The sequence below is a fragment of the Phoenix dactylifera genome, unplaced genomic scaffold (genome assembly GCF_009389715.1).
Source record: "Phoenix dactylifera cultivar Barhee BC4 unplaced genomic scaffold, palm_55x_up_171113_PBpolish2nd_filt_p 002828F, whole genome shotgun sequence".
Classification (NCBI taxonomy): domain Eukaryota; kingdom Viridiplantae; phylum Streptophyta; class Magnoliopsida; order Arecales; family Arecaceae; genus Phoenix; species Phoenix dactylifera.
The window spans coordinates 5,510-24,361 of NW_024069928.1; the positions used below are offsets into that span (position 1 = coordinate 5,510).

Below are 18,852 nucleotides of genomic sequence, written 5' to 3' on the forward strand. Positions count from 1 at the left end.
GTTAAGGTTTGTTGGTGAGCCAAAGAAAACCAACGGTGTTAAGGTTTGTTGGTGAGCCAAAGGGAAAACCAACGGTGTAAGGTTTGTTGGTGAGCCAAAGAAAACCAACGGTGTTAAGGTTTGTTGGTGAGCCAAAGGGAAAAACCAACGGTGATAGGTTTGTTGGTGAGCCGAGGGTAAAAAACGTGTAAGGGTTTGATTGTGAGCCCAAAACAATCGGGGTTGGTTCTAGTCGGTGAGCCTGGGAAAACCGACCGAGTTCGTTGTGCGCTCGTAAAACAACAAGTTGGGTTGTGAGCTTGTAAAACAACCGGCTGTAATCGGTAGGATTATAGTGAAATTCCCAAGAGGTCTTGGGGAGTGGATGTAGGTGCTGGGGTGCACCGAACCACTATATGTCCTTTGTGTTTGTAATGCCTCTAGTTATTGTCTAACTAACACACTTACTTACTTAGATAAATTGCTTGCTTAATTCTTATCCGCACATCCTTTAGTTGCAAGCATATTTAATCAAGTCGAAGTCTATACATCAAACCCTTGCTAAGTTTAACTTTCACTGTGCATCTATACAACTTAGCATAGTTATCAAAAAGTTTTAGAAGTAGCATAAAAGTTTTAAAAGACCCAATTCACCCCCCTCTTGGGTTGTATCTACTGGGCAACAGAGCTCAATCCCAAGATCAAAAATGACCAGCCATCAGAAGACCCCTATCCACATTGAAGATCCTATACTAGAAAAATAACCCCAAATACCCATGTAATAACTAATTCTAGCATGGCTACTCTATAAAGCTCTCTCTTCACCCCCTTATAGTCTAACCTCAAGAAGCATTTACCTAAGTAGTGAAATTCATATTCCATTTTGTGCTAGGACCAAACAACCTTCTCTTTTTCTTTCCCCCTTGTTCATGATAAACCGTATCCCTAAATGGATCCCTAATTCACCACCCCTTATCTTTAATTTCCTTTTAATCCTTCTTAACTTGACAGTCCACCTTGTCATAGTCCAAACTTCAAGGAAAGAAAAGTAATTAATGGGTGCATAAAATACGCCATGCTATTAAATGCTTATTTCGGTTCATATTCTAAATTATAATTAAATAGATGGCAATTTCTACTCCAAATTCCAATAAGAAAATCTCCCCCTTGCCGATGCTGACCAGAGATAACTTGTTCATAATGTTTCATCCATCACTTTGTCTTTCTTCATGCATCTAATCCAAACAAGCTTCATGAGAAATATACCATTACCCCCCAACCCCCAACCCCCCAAAAAAAACCGACAAGTACACCGTAATTTCATCCTAATTTCAAAAAGATAGGGATTCTGATTATTTCTTATCTTAAAATCAACACTCAAAGAAACAGCCCATGTAGGTAAACATCAAACAATACTCCCAAATCAGATCAGCAATTGCCATCTATTACACAAATTTAATGATATAAAACGAATGTGCTTGAAAAGGATACCATTTAAAAGCCAAAAAGTGAATAAGTTATTTGTTAGTAGAAAAAAAAAGATGATTCTGCTCACAATGAGGTGCTGCGGCCCAGTCTCACAAAACTCTTCCTTCTCAACAATACCATCCATCATAACTAATATACCTATCCTATCTGCTAGAACAGAACTTCCTTCAACAAGTGCATAAACACAGTAGATCATCACGGCAATTTCTTACATTTCCTAGTTGCAACATGAGGACATCAAGTAGAGCATAATCATAAGCAAGCTACTGAGCAGCAAACTTTAGAAAAAAGATGCAAACAGAGCACCACATGAACCACAAGGCAGTTGGATTTTTTTTCTAAATGACATTGCTACCCTGCACCATTATGATAACCAAAATAAGCACACATGCACAAACACAAAAAAAAAAAGAAAGAAAAAACCTTGCAAGAGGAACTTGAGTTCGTTGTCTGCTACTAAATAAACATCAACAGCCAAAACACATACAATGTTTACCTTTTCCCATTTGTTTTAATAAAACAGAAATTTTCAACAGCTTTGAATGCTAATGCCATTCATATGCAACTTATAGCATGGCTGATATTCACAAGACACCATTAAAGGTCCGGAAGAGAACATTTAAAGCGTTACCTCTTGGCTCATCAGCATTTGACAAATTGCTATCCCCTGATACAGCAAAACAAATTGACCCTGATAGAAGTTGAATGCCTCTGAACCTCAGTAGCACTTCAAGACAATTTGAACTGCGAGCAGATTGAGCAACATCAAGTAGGAATGACAATATGAATCCACTAGAAGAACGGAGTTCACCATATAAAGATTCAAGGCAAGAGTCTGAACCAGCAGAATACATGTTCAGTCTCCCACGAGCAGCAATTTCTGTAGACATAATAGAGTACTTGAGCGTGTCCCAGAGAATCAGAGAATGACTGAGCCAGCCAGATGCTGACAAGCTACCATAACTGCAAGGAAAATACAGCATAAACAATTTTTGAAGTGCAGGCTCCAGAGCTGGTTCTATGGTTTCCCTCGGCTTTCCAGAGTAGGCTTTTAGGAATCTGTTTTGTCCAACCATTTTTGCTGTGCTTTCAAGAATGGATAATGCAACGGGAAGGCGTAAAACGCCACCAGCCAAACCTGATGATATTGACGATAAATTAGTCTGTGTCGCACTATTGATTGATGATGCTGTCTTCCTCCAAGCTTTATTAGAAGTAGAAGGAAATGCCGGGAGGATAGAATTTGCAAATCTGCGACATACTGGACAAAGTAACTCTCCTGGAAAAAGCCAAGTTTTTAGGGAAAAGGTAAGATAATGAGTCATGGAAAATTGATTGCAACAAAATATTATAACGGAAATAAACCCTACCGGATCTGGGTCGGCAATGTGTGCTCCCTCAAAACCAAGCCTACGTCTAAGGAAAACAAAAGTTATCAACGATTTTCTTTTCAAGGAAAAGAGAAGCAATAGTCAACTATCAACAACAAAATTTCACTAATCCTATCAAATGAAAATGAAATATAATTATAAAGTGTGATAAGATCAATTGTCATTCAGTACTATTTTGCCCAAAAAAGCTGAAATACGAGCACGTCTTGTAAGTTTAATCCTTGCACGCTAATCATAGGATTTGGATCCTTGTCTCCATACCAGAATACTTTGTCAGAATAATTTGATTAATACTTTCATCAGCTAATAACCAAAATAACTGAAATCGCCATACTTGTAGATCTAAAACCTGGCCTTCTTCACAGAAGTCCCAATGTTTTAATCAAGATGACAGCTTCTGTTTTAATGCTGGTATCTGATCTCATCACACATTGCTTTTGACTTCTATCCTGTACACGCTGTTTTTATTCTCCAAAAACTTCTTTTTAAAGTATTTTTTTCATTTTTTATTAGTTGAACAAAAGATAGCACACAATATGCAGTTGCCATGTCTGTGTGCAGGTAAGTGTCAGGCCTATTTGTATGGCCACAAGACATCCTGCATGATTATATCTAATATTTGTATACAATTAGACAGTAGTACACAGATAAAGATCAGAAGTTCAGAACACCTACGGTGCAACATATAAACTGGAGCAGACACAGATTACAACTGCTGTAAGATTCTGTCAGTACAACTTCATGGAACAACTTATCAAACAACCAGAAGACTCAAGCAACCTTGTAAGGTTTGATATTGAGCAATACAGGATTGGGGATGCTGAGGTACAAGAACTGCAAAAGAGCCTAGCATTTGCACCAATAGAAAGTAGCAAGATAGAGATTGGGATGGTACAGGTGCGTAAATTGAAAACAACATTTGCTTGGTTAAGGGTGGCATCCAAAAACAGGGACTTTACTTTCACTTAAGAGAGAAGAACAGAAATGGTGAGCAAAGAATAAAAGAAGTTTGAGAAGAACATTATGACGGAAACAGCCTCTCCTCACACGGAGCTAAGGCTGCATATATCTGACTGTCCCCAAACCCCCTACAATGGCAGGAGTCTTGTGCATTGGGCTGCCCTTCTAGAGGAGAACACTATGAATGACTATATGGCTCATAATAGGTAGAAATGAAGCATGATTAGCACAACTTGAATTGGTGGAATAAAGATCGTTTTATTGCAACATTCATGATGTTATCTTAGTAAACAGTAACTAAGCAAACTACTTGCACTTTTTTATCTGGCAGAATAATCCTTTAAATTATTCTTGTACAGTATAATTATGCAAAAACTTCAGTGATGCATGAATTTCATGAATTACTCTGAATTATCCTTTTCCTCCTGTGATCAATTTGGTATCCACTAAAATATAGATAAATCAATTGTTTAGACCTATTTTCTTATTTTTAAATGTTTATAATTTTGAAGAGGCATATGGTAAACAGGCAGCTAGGCTACCCCAGTGCTTAGGTGGATACCAAGCCAGAATAAATTTAAAATATCTACGTTAAATTATCATAAATTGTCTATATCAATATATTTCGTCCATTAACTCAATTTTGTTCTGACCCTGAGTTTGACTCTTTTCCAACAAAAAACAGCAGATTCCAGTTTTAGTTTCAATTTTTGCCAAAACTTCAAAATTTCACTTTCCATGCCCTCCCCCCCCCCCCCCCTCCAAAAAAAGGGAAAAAATGAAAAAAGAAGGAAAAAGAAAAAGAAACATCACCATTTTAAGCAAAAATACTTTGCTAAATACAGGAATATATTACCTACAAATACTATTTCTCCCTATTTTTCTCCTTAAATCTGGAGAAACTTTAGAAGTTTGACCTTCCTGATGCATGAGATAAATATACATAACAAGTCACATCTCCACACCCAACAGCAAGTCTTTACCTTTCATAACAAGACCAATCTTGCTCAAAATTGTCTTAACTAGGAATTCGGCACCATTTTGTCAACAGTATTCCAGGGGTTTTTTTTTTAAGAAAAGGGAGGGCTGTAGGCCACCTAGAATCAATGGTATTCCAGGTTGAAAGATGATCATAGGACATTCAAATTTTGGTAGATCACCAAAATCCACAAAGCCACACTTAGATAGGGATGTTAATTGCCAAATGTCACACTTGACTGTATTGCAAAAAAATAAGGATCTTTTTAAGTTCTTAATTCCTATGCAACCAGGCAAGTTAAGTTTCTCATGAGACATGGTTGTAGCGAACATCCACATTCAAAATCTATAGGGAAGAAAAAAATGTTATTGTGACTTGGTCAGAACATCAAGGAAATTCTAACAAAGCGCATGTTGGTATACTACTAACAGGGGATAAAATCATAAGCATTGGAACTGATGTGGTAAAGAAAGTGAAGAGGCAATTAGGCAACATTAATATTCTTTTGAATGGAGGAGTGAAGCCACATAAGGTGCTCACAATATCCTATAGCAGATTTGTCTCAAATCATCTATGGAAAAAGGAAAACTTGATGTCCAAAATTGCAACTGTTCAAGAAATTCATGGTATTATGAGATGAGCTTCAGTTGTCTTCTCAAAGAGTGCAACATACCCATGACACACATTAGGGCAACTTTATCACATGGTCATTCTTCATTTCCTTCTACAAGCAGGATATCAAACATCAAATAAAAGGAACTCTATAAACAAATTCTAATTATTCAAACAAGCTCAACAGTTAAATGCATCATTAAAAAAAATGAAACTTCTGTAAACAAATGAATATATTCCAAGTTCCAGTTTACACAGCATACCGTTGTTTCAAGGATGACAGATATCGATCATGACACTCCTGATGCACAGCATGCCCACAAGAAGAAAGATGAATCCCATCACAATTGCTCGGACCAAATCTATTGATTTTGGCAGTTGAAGAAGTAGGCTTTGATGATGAATTTGCAAGATGTTGCAAATTACTAATGGAAGAGTGATGTCTTGAAGTTTCTTTTGTCAAATATGCAATGCACTCTCCAAGCACAGAAGACCCTATGTTTCTGCTTTTCTTTGAAACTACTGGAATATGAAAAGTAGAACATGTCTGTTTACCATCCGGTGCCTCTGAATGGGATTCAATCTATGTATATCCCCTATAATAGACTGATAGATTTCATCCTCTATCATCTCCAGAGACAATGTGTCTGTGCCAGTATCACATGATACAGCAGGCAGTTGATTTCTAATATCAGGAAGCCGTTCTTTACAAAAGTATAGAAATGCATCACCTTCTGCAGGTTCTATATCAACGGAAAAATCAAGGCCCGCAACCTGAACTAATTGCGCTGGATTGCTTGAGTCACCACTAGATGCATTAACAAGCCCTTCTTTTCCAATTGCTTGTATCTCCTTATCTGACTGGCCTCCATCTTCCCATGATGGTGGACCTCTCTCAACAAAAGTTGTAAGCCGAGATTTCTAATTTCAATAAAGTGAGAAAATGAAAGTACAGTCAATAGTGGAAAACAACAATGAAAACCAGTAATTTCTTGATGGCATACAAGTATCCGCTGACAGTAAAAAGTGAAAATCATGAGAAGACCTAGTGATCGGTATGCATCTGCAAGCACTCTAGCGAGCAATTCTTTTTGACAATTTACTGAATATGAGATACAAAAGTATTTCACTATGATATAATCTGAAGAATGCCCAACATTCTAAAGTAAATTATCAGAAACATATTGTTACCTGGAGAAGAATCAGGAAGCACAACGGACTCTGGGAATCTGGATCATGGCAAAGAGCACAAATAGGTGCTGATTCCTCGGGGACATGATCAACTTCTGGGTTTGATACTTCTTGCTTGGATATCGGAACATGTGGTTCATCATTAGTCATGGACTTAAGGCTGGCGATAAATCTTGATTGTTCCGCTCTCATTTTTGCCTACAATGTACCCAATGAACAAGACAAGTTACACAAAAATAAACAAAGTTTTCTTGAAATTACAATATCTGTAAGCACATCACAAATTTTCCAAAAATCACAATATTTGTAAGAACAACAAGTTCAAATAGGATCAATTTCCTCAAAACGAAAAAGAGCTGCTTCTAAACATGCCCACAGCCCGTTAATATTACATGCAATATTTACTGCATGGCTATCTGGCATATATGGATCAAACAAACATCAAGCCTTATTTTTCATACATTTGATATTCATGAATAGCCCCATGACCAATCAAACCAAATGCCAAATAAATCCTTTAGAGATATTGGTCTATTATATTTATAATGGTCATTTATATAGATTGTTTAGTAATATCATCACACGCCACATGAAAGGTGATAACATATTGTAATTGTGCATAAAGGAGTCAAAAACACTCGTTTCTCTATAACAGCATAGAGAATTGTTTCGAAAATAATTCGATGACCAAGAGAGTACAGTACTTATTGTGCCAATGAAGTTTGAAAAAGTGTAATCCGATGCTGGGGCAACTTGAAAATCAAAAGATGAAGTCTATACGATTCCTCTAGATTGATTACCTGAGAAAGATCTTTATATTTTTTCCTGGTTTAAAGATTTGAGAACAGTAGGCTATAACATGGAATTTGACAATTTACAAACTCTGGTAAGGGTGAATATCACGTATCTCATGAAAAGCTTCTCAAAGGGAATATATCTAGCTGACAGAAACTACATGTGCAGGTCAACAACTCTACATGCATATATTTTCTTTCTTTGAGAGTGTGAATAAACATAAAATCAATTTTCCTCAATCACCTAAATCATCTTTCTCACGTCTTTCATCTTCAGGGACTTTAACTTCAAATGCCCCAAGGAAACAATCTTGCAAATGATAAGCGCAAGAAACCACATGCTGAATTCACCACACACATAACTTTGAAAGGCTGTTAGGGAGCACACGGCTCAAATATATCAAGTTGATAAGTCATCACACACGTCCATGTAATTTTGCGCAGCTATGGCACAGAATCTTTTTTTTAAAAAAAATGAAGGATTAATCAAGCTTGAAGGTTCAAAATGAATACATAGGTTAAACTTTAAAATAGTTAGTCAAAAAAATAATCTAGATTTGATCACACAAAAAACAAAAAGCTACAAAATCTTACCATTATGGCAGCCTGATGCTCTCGTGCTTTTGCCCTACGCTCCTCAGCATCAGAAGATGGTGCGGAACTCTGAACGGTAGAATCAGGAAACTGCTGAAGCATTCGATAGACCACATCTGGCGCCAGTTGCTTCAGAACACCCATGCAATCAGTACTCAGCTGAGCAAACCTCTTCAATAAATTCTCAATCAGAGAAAAAATGTTACACTGCCTTGTCTTAGAAAAACTGTTGTCACTTTCTTCCTTATGCTTCCTCATTAATGAAACTAGCAGTGACAGCAAGCTTTGGTTCTTCCAGAACATGGACTCACTAGAGGCACTCATATCAAACTCTTCACTAGCATAAGTCAGTATAGGAAAAGAATCTTCTGAACAGCTCATGCAAGACTGATTATCACGAGTCTGTGAATCACAAATATCTAATGCTAAAGAAAGTAAGTGCAATGCTGTTATGAGAACAGAGTCAGGAGTACGAGACACTGTCGAAACAGCATAAAAGAACCGCACGGACAATTTCAAGAACTGCTTTGATGTAGCGATTCTAGAAATGGTAGTCAAGGGTTCAAAGACGGCAGTCCATCGAGGAAGCTGAACATCAAGTGCAGAAACTTGGCAGAACTGAAAATATCTCTCCTCTGCAACTTGCAAATCCCTATAATTCCAGCGGGGATGATACAGATCCAATTCTTTCCAGTAAGAATTACAAAGAGAATATTTACCCTGAAATGCAGGAAGATATCAGTTTACCTTAACTGATCACAGGCCAAAATTTTCGAAAGGAGAAACATATATTACAAATAGAGCGAACCTGCTTCATGCCAGATGGATTCGAATACACCGCAAGCATATCGACAACATTTTGAAGCTGGTTACTCTTTGAAAGATCGCGAGGAAGAGCTTTTACCAGCTGGCTATGAGTTGCATCTCTGGTAGCTAGCTTATAGACCAACTCTCTCTTCAAATTTTCAACTAGAGAAAGTCCAGAAAAACGTCGTTCTTTGACTATTTGTATGATGAAAGTGAGCATTTCCTGCACCAGAACTGGCTCATACCTGAAAATAATGTTTTCCTTGAGGCATTTGACTGAAAGATCTGTTTAGAACATGTTTTTTTTTGGGGGGGGGGGGGGGCTCTAGTATAACTGGTTTACAAAAGCGTCAAACAAAATGCAGATATGAAGGTTCTGTACTATAGATCAAAGTTTTTAGAAAGTAATTACACATGCCCTAGGAAGTGCAATCTTCACACAAGTTCTGCTGCTCTGTCCACGTGCCAAGAGTAGCACTTACTACTATTAAATGCGAATATGCAAAAATCTAGGAGAGAAATAGATGATAATCTGTTTCTCCGATAAATGCAGCAAAAATTATTCTACCATAATAAGGCACAAAATGTGCAAGAAACCATGGTTTCTAAAACTATTCCAATGATATACATCTCTTACATACTAAAAGCTTTCAATGTAAAAGTTTTGGCACACAATGTTCCATTCTAACATATTTGAATCTAGTAAGGAACTTCAGCCAAACAAAAAATAACAGGTAAAGATAATGGACAAATTTCTAGAAGGTAGAATTTAAGTTCAAGCTATTGACATACAGGGAAAATGATAGTTAAAAAAAATGAGTTGAATTCACATAATGGAGTTGTTATAAGCACTTGTTATGAACTGATGAAAATTTTACCATAGCCACGAGAAGATTGCATATTTCATGCCCTCAAAGATTCAAGACAGCCAGTTAACGATATTTCTACTAAATTTTCCATCTAAAGAAGAAAATTTCAAATCAAATTAGACTAGTAAAACACTGTGCTTTTCAAGTAAGGTTGGAAGAAAGCTACTTTGAAATAAGTTTTACTATAAAGGGCAAAAGGCTTCATCAAGTTATAGCTGCAGGAAAAAAATGATCAATTTCCTTGGGTAACATCACCTGCATTTGACTCAATTTTGCAATACACCATGGCGAACCTGTAGTAACTGACATTATTCTTTACCTGCATTATTGACCCACCCCATCTTCCAGTATATTCAGGTTTCTTATCCAGTCCTCTGTTCATAAATCATGATCCCAAGCATGGACCACATTAAATGAAGCTAGAATAAATAATAATGTTCTGCAGCAAATAAGTAGAGCATGAGGTCTCCAACATTTCTCAAGGACAGTAATTAACAAGATAGTATTCTAGGTGTTCTTTATCCCTCAGTGAACTGCTGGTAGTGCGCCAGTTTATAACTACATAAACCATATAGGAGACTCTCAATTCAAAAGAAAGCAGACAACTCTCTTCAACCACAGTGATGTCCCTCCCCCCCCCCCCACCTTATCACATCAAAAAGTGGAAAATATATCAGTGAAAAAACAACCTTGAACTTCAATCCAGCTAAGTTACAAAGTTGCAAGTTTAATGTCATCAGCAAAGAAAAAGAGACGAGAAGAGATGTTAGAAGTTATGTCTAGCTCAATCCTGGGAAGCTAGATTTTCCTAACCTATAAACCTCCCTTACTCCTGTATGCACCAGTAATTACATATTGTAGATTAATAATAATAATTACAAAGAGTAGGGGAAAGAAAATAACAACAAAGTAGATATGCCAACCTATACCTCTCTGTCACCCCCAGACCCATTCTCAAACACCATTTCATATCGCAGGACCACTACCATTATTAATTACAAAGAACCGAAAAAATAAAAGGACAGTATAATTTGATCAGGCTGAACCCATACCACCCCCTCCCCCCCCCCCCCCCAAAAAAAAAAAAAAAAATCCATATTGCCGTTTTACTACTAATAATAATTGTAAGTTTTTGAAGGTGAAAAATAGATCATGCCAGCATCTTTAATACTGTTTTTTTCATCAAACCTCAAGGTTATCCTAAAGCTTTTGCCCCCTAATTGATGTTCTTCAAAAGACCTCATGACTGCCCAACAAAATGATTTCGTTCGAACTTCATCTTCCTTTGTGGCTTTGTGCCAAGGAATCCAATGCCAAGCAGTAATTGTGAGAAAATATGTTTAACTTGTATTAGCCACGGCCAGTACAATTTCAACACATCTATCAACAGCCGGTCATATAAAATACTTCAACTCTCTCAAGCCATCGCCATACATCGCTCCGTAGACCCAACATAACTTTACCTACCTTGGCTAGTAGGGCACATGATAGCAAATTTAACTATTTTGGATTCTCTGTGTTTTTTTTTCTGAATTCATTAGTTCCCTCTGTTATTAATTATTTTATCCTTTGTAATTTGACTCGTATGCTCAAATCAAATATATAGCACCCATCATTGAGATGTCATATTATTTACTGACTACACTTGCTGTGGCGCTTGATACTAGTTTTTTTTAAACTCTTGCTCTGCACTGACTTCTAATCAGTTCACCCATGCCAAACTTATTCACTCTCTTATCTCCACAGGAATTCACTACTTGGGCTACAATCATACGAGGTTTCCTCAACTGGAAACCTCTTACCTATTGTTTGTGAAAACTTCACTCATATTAACTATGTCAGTCCTTTTGCCCATATCCTGCCATTCATCTGCATTAAGTTCTTGACTTGCTCAGATTCTTAAAATAGGTATATGGTGTGAGGCTGTAAGCAAAGTTTAGATGACATGGATACAAGTATGGTAGATTTTTCCTCAATGACAGAATCATGTTACTGTGCTACTACCATAATCACTTATCAAACAGTTAAGAAGCTAGTTCCCAGTTCCCACATGTTAGAATTTCCTCAAACTGCAAATGAAGGTAGAGATAAATTGAGAGAAGGAAGAAATCAATATTGTAAAGCCTGAGTCAGCATCTGCATCATTGTTATTTTCATTCCCTGGGAACCACTGTCAAGGTACTTGCTCATTCTCCACCACCCCTCCCCCCCAACAAAAAAAAAAGAAAGAAAAAGAAAAGAGAAAAGATGCAACATAAAGTTTAAAGCAGTCAAAACCAACACCTTGTGAAAACAAAAATGCCTAGGCGGCTAGTAGTTAAATTCAGGGATACGTTCTACTATCTGTAAACTCACAGCTGAGTTGCACGATACAGGAAAAATCAAGAGTAGACCCAATCTGCTCTACTTTGAGGAAGTTAAATTTTTTTGACTTCATTCTGAACTCAATCACTAACACATGATAACTGAAAATGCAGTGAAACCTTAAGATACAGAAGGGAGACCTTAATTCAAACAAGGACAGACTAAATGGAAAAATAGCTGCATTTTTCCCCAATTATTGTTGAATAAGCCAAAATCCAGTTTGACACATGATGCTTCTCTTCAATTTTCACTACTTAATGATCGATCCACAACACCAAAATCGATATTTATGTTTTTTTTTAATCTGGAGAAGTATACTCCATGTATTCCCTGATGTAAACAATGACGTAAACAGCAAGCATTATTTCACTGACAAGAATGTCTATACAGATTCTACCCTGCCAGTTCTGGGCGAAAGTCAAGAAGTAGTCTCAAATGTATGCATCGTTTTCAATTAAGAAATGCATAGAATTCTCTAAAGGATGCACACTCCACATATTTAGAACATGTGGCTCTAGACAGAGTGGAATGGAGGAGAGGGATTCATGTAGCCAGCCCCAACTAGTTTGGGATTAAGGTTTAGTTGAGTTGAGTTTGAGTTATGCACACTCCTCGCTTTTAACAAGTTGATTAAACCAACAATCGGAAGTAACGACCAAGCCATGTTTTGAGATTTTGCAATGCTTCCCGTTACTAAACCTTTTCTAACAGCTTTACCAGGGAAGAGAAAAGGATGCAAATTTGACTGGTTGTAAGAACAACAGAAAACATACAACGACAGATTCTGATGCAGCAATATTTTCGTGAGCACCATGGAAGAACAATATTTTAAAAAATGAGTGCTAGATCTTCACAAACATCAAAATATAAAAACAAAAGGTGTGGTGTCCGGTGGCATAGTTCACAAGAATAAAAATTTTAAGATATACTTTCTCTACTAATTCAAGTATGTCACTGTCTTATGGGAAGTTTAAACAGCTAAACGACATCTGCAAGCAAAGCTTCATATGAAAATCGAACAAGTTATTATACCAGAATATCAGAACACCGTAATTCTACAAATTTGTGGCAACATGAAACTGGCAGCAGATGCTTCATTATTTGCTTACCTTTTCTCTTCCACTAACAAAGAATATGCTACAGGGCATTATCACAAATTTTTGGTGTGCATGCATGAAGTAAACATGAAGAGATTAAATGCACATTTGGCATGGCAATATGCCTACATGGAGAAATTAGATACTTACTCATTATGTTCTGCAAGATTCAGAGATGTGTAATTTGATAAACCAAATCTTTCTTGAATCCTCCTGACAAACAACTCTGGAGGAGCTAATGCAGCACAGCATTGCAACAAAAAAAGATCAGATTCTTGCCCTTGTTCAAGCCTAGAGAGGAAAGGAAAAGTGAAAACCTCGGATTAATTTACTAAGGATCTTCTTCTATTTGTAAATTCAAAAATTTGCATTATAGACTCACCAGTGGACAGAACGATACCACTCAGAACTTAATATGGCAGCATCACCATTTTTATGCCACATGCCTGCACGCACTTGAGCACAAAATACCCTTAACCTTAGTGGATGCTCCATCACAAAAGCAGAAAATCCATAAGGCTGTAAACTACCCAAAACCTGCCCAAAAAATTCGTGGTGATGTGCTGATGAAGGTGGTGAAGAAATCACAATTGCCTTCTCCAGCTTTTCAGTTTCACCATAACATGTTTTCATTGCTTCTCGCAGCAGCAACGAAAGCAAACGATGTAAAGGAATGTGAAAAGATATATCCTGTGAACTGACATCATAAACTATATCAGGCCAATCAGCCATACTCAACATACCCAATGCTTCCAATTCTGTACCAGGGTCTACCTCCAGTAGACTATCATCTGACAATCCACTCGTAGAAGCATGTTCAGTATACATGTCAGTGGTGCCATCAACATCCATTGAATAATTATCAGTTACACCATGAATAAGAGGATGGCGATGCCTCTCATGATGCTTGCTAGGGGTAGGCACCTGGTCTCCATCAATACGCTCCCTATACACAGATGCCCTGTAAACCTTGCTACTATTTGTGCTCTTCTTTTTCCTAAACAATTTCCTCCTCAAAGTCGAGAAACTATAACCACCGCCACTAAGAGCATCAGAAGAAAAGGAATTATTCCTTGGAGCAGTTTCTGGTTCCCAACATCCCTCAAGAGTTTTTAGGCATTCAAAAATCAACCATATGGCAGAAGATGGAATAGACAAGTGATTCCGTATATCAGTATTTACATCATGATATTGCAATCCAAAATCCAATCTGCTGTTTCCGCTGCTTAAACTGCATGTAGAGCATTCTTGAGAAAGCCCTCCCACTTTTATATTGCGCAGACTATCACTGTCATTCAAACCTTGTATTCCAATAACATCTTTTATTTCCTTAGACTCAACAACAGATAATGTTCCTGGCACCAAAAGAGTATGGACATGGCCAAGATAGTCCCCCAACACAAATGGTTAGGCAGATTTTCATTTTCCTCTTCTGTGTGAAGACCCGTTGCTCTCTTTAGAGCATCCATGCCTTGTACAAGACTTAAAAGTTTGATCCAAGTTCTGGAAATTTCAGGCCTCTCATGAGCAATGTATTTGGGAACCTCCTCATGGCTCAAAACATACCATGTATCTTTAACCAGAAGAATTGTCGTTTCAGACAGATTTGCCCATTTATTTGCCTGCAAGAAGGTTTCTGATCAAAATTCACCATGATGTTACATATCCAACCAACCATGTGATTGAAGAATGACAGGAATATCCCCAAAGAATCAATAGATCAGTAAGACCAAGTTGTTGTGCTAATGGGTGAGAGTATCGCGTCCTTAATTAATCTCATAAGCAACGTAAGTAAATGTTTATCCTTGACAAGTAGCATGCAAAAATTTTCAGTGAGGCTATTCAAATGACAAATACAGAAAAAATTTGGGAATGATGCAATGACATTGGAAAAAAAAAATGCATAGACGTGTTACCTGTATACGATTATCTTCTCCAACACAAGACAGAAAAAGGTCTCTCAAGCATCCCAGAAGTACACCCAGCAGATTCACTTCACGTACAAGTCGTGGTGTCAGAATAGGCACTGTGAATATTTGCACAGAGAAAGTTGATAGCAGTGGATAATTTTCAAGCATCGAATCACTGCTTTTTTTAATGATTTCACTAACAGACACTGGATAGTATCTCGTGAAAGCTTTGGCAAACTCATACTTGAAAAGAGGTTCCCCAAGCAATTTTAAGAGCAACTCATGAAGCTTTTTCACAAATCCTTGTCCAAGAACCTCTCTGCCCTCACAAGAACATCTAATAAACCAATACACTGAAACATTCTTCTTGAGATGAAACTGAGAAGACTTTCACTACATTTGCAAAAGTCAAGCAACAAATCAACAATCGCATAAGTTAACTTATTTGCAACCTTGAAACGCACATCACTATGATCACCTTTTCTGAGCCGCTTCTGATGCTCTGTTAATGAAACCTTGTCCTTCCAACCACTAGAAGAGCATCCAGAATGGGACCTACAGAATTTGCTAACTTCTCAGGGAGAGGTTGGATCTGGTCTGTGCCTTTATGCTTTGAACAGAATCCTTCACGTTTCCAGGCAGTAATATCTCCACAATCACAGCATCCGCTACAGCGAACGTAATGGAGTAGTCATGATCTTTGTGATTTCCATTCTGGAAACATGGAACACATATTGCACAAGTCGGATCATGCTCACATGTTCGACAGTGGTAGACCAAATCATTTTCTCCCCAAACAGCCCCCACACGGCATGTTTGCCAACAGCTTTCTGAGCCAAATCCTGCAAAGATGCCTGTGGTTCACCCTCAAACATGAGCCATTTTAACCACAACATGCTCTCACCAAATTCTTTAACATTGATGCTGCTGTAGCTTCCTCCAGTCTCTGATTTAAATGATCTTCGAGGCTCGGATACATCTACATCGGTCGGTAAGATGGCAGGCACGATCTCTGGAATAAAGGATCTGTTTTCCTTCACGAAAGTTACAAGTCCCAACTGAGACTGTTCCAGCCACTCCAGGGGAACCCCTTGCCGAACAAGTCTCTGAAATTTCAAAGACAATACTATGATCACTAAGCAATAAATGTGGATGTATGTCAGACAGTGTGAAATAATAAACAAGCTATCAGAAATTCAAGAAATTGTAGAAATTTTTGAAGAAGAAAAAAGAAAGAAGATAATATGGCCGTGTAATGCATTGTTGGAATCAGCTATAATTAATGAACCACAAGATGTTCATCGTTATGAGAGAAGAAACGTTGTCCTCCGGGAGTGCTTCATTTCCTTTTAGGCTACAAGGAGTTGAGCGATCTCCTAGCTTTCAAATTATCCCTTGTCTGAGTGCACACGAATAGGATATTTTCAGTAAAACCTATCAGCATTTTCAAGTGAACTCGCTTCCAAGTGTCATGCACTACCATTAATTCTGCAGCAAATTTCCACGTAATAAAGAATTCTCACGGGAGTCTGAAGAAAGCTACTAACTTTTTCTTCGACTTCCCTCTCCAAAAAGGCAAAAGGAATAGAAAAGGATCAGCAAAATTCGTACACAAATCATAAGAGAAAAATATTAAAAGATTCTTCCTTTACCGCAAGAAGATTTGATGATTACACTAACAGCTTTTCTTGCAAAAGAACACCTCTCGATTCCTTTCAAGATTATCCGTATTCCGAAGCAACCCTTTCTTGCTAAAAGGAAAACTAGACTCCTTACCAAAAAAAGAAATACCAGATTAAAACCCAAAAGCTGAAATCGGAAGCTGAAAAGAAAGAAAGGATCTCGACGGCCAATAAATATCCGAAACCCCCGCAACCCTCGCGCGAAGAAAATCAAACGCACACATACAGAGAGACAGAGAGAGAGAGGAGAGAGAGAGAGAGAGAGAGAGAGAGAGATTATGCAGTCGTGCCTGGACGATGCGATCTCGGGGCGACGGGGGAGAATTCCGCTCCGGCGGTGAATCGACCTCCATTCCGGCCATGACCCCCAACTCCAGTAGTTCGATCTCGAAGTTCCTCCCCCCAGGGTTGCGGACCGGAAGAGAGAGGAAAAAGGAGATGGAAAGAAAGGGGTGGCGGGCTTCTCCCTATCTACCAAACCCTAACTTTTCTTTTATTGTTTTAGGGTTTTGGGAATCTGAGATCATTCCTTCCCCTTGTTTACCTTGGCGGTACTCGGCCGGGAAAAGGCGGTATTCTGCTGCGTTTTCTTGGCACGCCGCACTGCGCCCTTCTCCATCCGGCCTCTGTTTGCTTTTATTATTAATAAAATTCTTTATTTTGGATAATAAGTAAGATTTTTATTTAAAAAACTTTTTCAAAATATAACAATATAATGATTACTTAGAAGCTCATTAGTTTATTGAACTATATTAAATAAAGGACTTTTCATTATTGCTACTAAATTAATACAGAAATTAGTGATATTAATAGTAAAATATTTACTTAATATACACCGCCGCTAATGAAAATACTATTCATTAGTATTATACCTTATCCATATCCCACGTCATTAGATTATATTATTATTTTTTAAAAAAATTTTATGGCCATAATTTTGTTTGAAAATAGAAGTACACCGCTAATAATCCGTTATATTGCATTTAAATATGTTTTGAATGCAATACTTTTATTTTTTATTATATGCATGTGGGGTCACGATCTTATTATTTTAAATATATATTATTTTACTATATGCAGACATACATATACTTTTATAATTTTATATAGGATAGTTTCTCAAAATTTATTTTAAAAAATAAATAAGCTTTTATATCTATTATTTTCTATTTTATTTTTTGGATATTCTATTATATATATTTTGGGTAGCATTTCAAGAATTATTGGAAGAAGAAGAAAAAATTGCACTTTTGGGCATGCGTATGGGTTACATGTTATTATATTATAAAAATAAATAATAAATGACAGCTATTTAAGTTGCTACATAATTGTATAAATCAAACGAGATGGCTAAAAACTGCCATAAACATCATATTAAGAGGTGTTCGTCTCGGCATATGAAATATTTTTTATTTACATGTTGCTACAAAATCAATATGTTTGCAGACTTTGATGAAGTATATGGAGGATGGTTTTTTCCAAAATCAGCATATTTTTAACCGGCTCGATGAACTTTTCATGTGCAATTAATAAATACTATAAAAAAATTATTTGGTGCAATTGTTTCAATGGCATAGATTAATGGTCCATTTAGGATGTCCTGAAAAATCATGATATTTTATATAATTAAATTATTAAGATAATTCTATACTCTATATTTTTTAAAAAAAATTTAATTTTTTGAGCAAAATAAATTGGCATCGCATCAATTATGCATTAAATAGTTCAATTTTGAGTAGTAATTATCAAAATCACATTTTATCATCATCCTTCAAATCTTACTATTTTTCGACTTTTTCTATTGATCAACTAAAGACCGCCTAAATATCTGATGTTCTCTTTAAAAAAAAATGCAGATATTTTAAAACATGAAAAAAAATTAGATTTGGCATCCAACCAGCCTTGTGCACCTGGAGTGCATGTGAATGCATGGAGGAGCATATTGTCCCACCCAAATCACCCAATGGAGGATCCAAGTTTAATCCAGGGTCGGCTATGATTTTCAAGTGGCCTTATAATAGGACACAGCACCAAAGTTTTGGCTATCTGTAAAGCTCGGCACAAGTTGTCAAGTTAAAGAAATCGAGGTCATTCTACTTTACAAGCCACCGGCATTTCTACTTTTTAGGTAACTT

The 18,852-nt window shown here is 37.0% G+C and overlaps 1 protein-coding gene across 1 annotated transcript; it reads right to left on the reverse strand.

Annotated features, from left to right (window-relative positions):
* Positions 1–1,875: 1,875 nt before the first annotated feature.
* LOC120109804 (E3 ubiquitin-protein ligase PRT6-like) lies at positions 1,876–17,275 on the reverse strand. Its single transcript, XM_039123475.1, is given in 16 exon segments — positions 1,876–2,751; positions 2,842–2,883; positions 5,664–5,823; positions 5,988–6,330; positions 6,601–6,798; positions 7,989–8,708; positions 8,797–9,040; positions 13,276–13,416; positions 13,508–14,534; positions 14,537–14,747; positions 15,042–15,334; positions 15,337–15,564; positions 15,567–15,707; positions 15,710–15,841; positions 15,844–16,141; positions 17,008–17,275. Coding segments are annotated over 16 exon segments (4,950 nt in total). The 5' UTR covers positions 17,080–17,275; the 3' UTR covers positions 1,876–2,051.
* Positions 17,276–18,852: the final 1,577 nt, after the last annotated feature.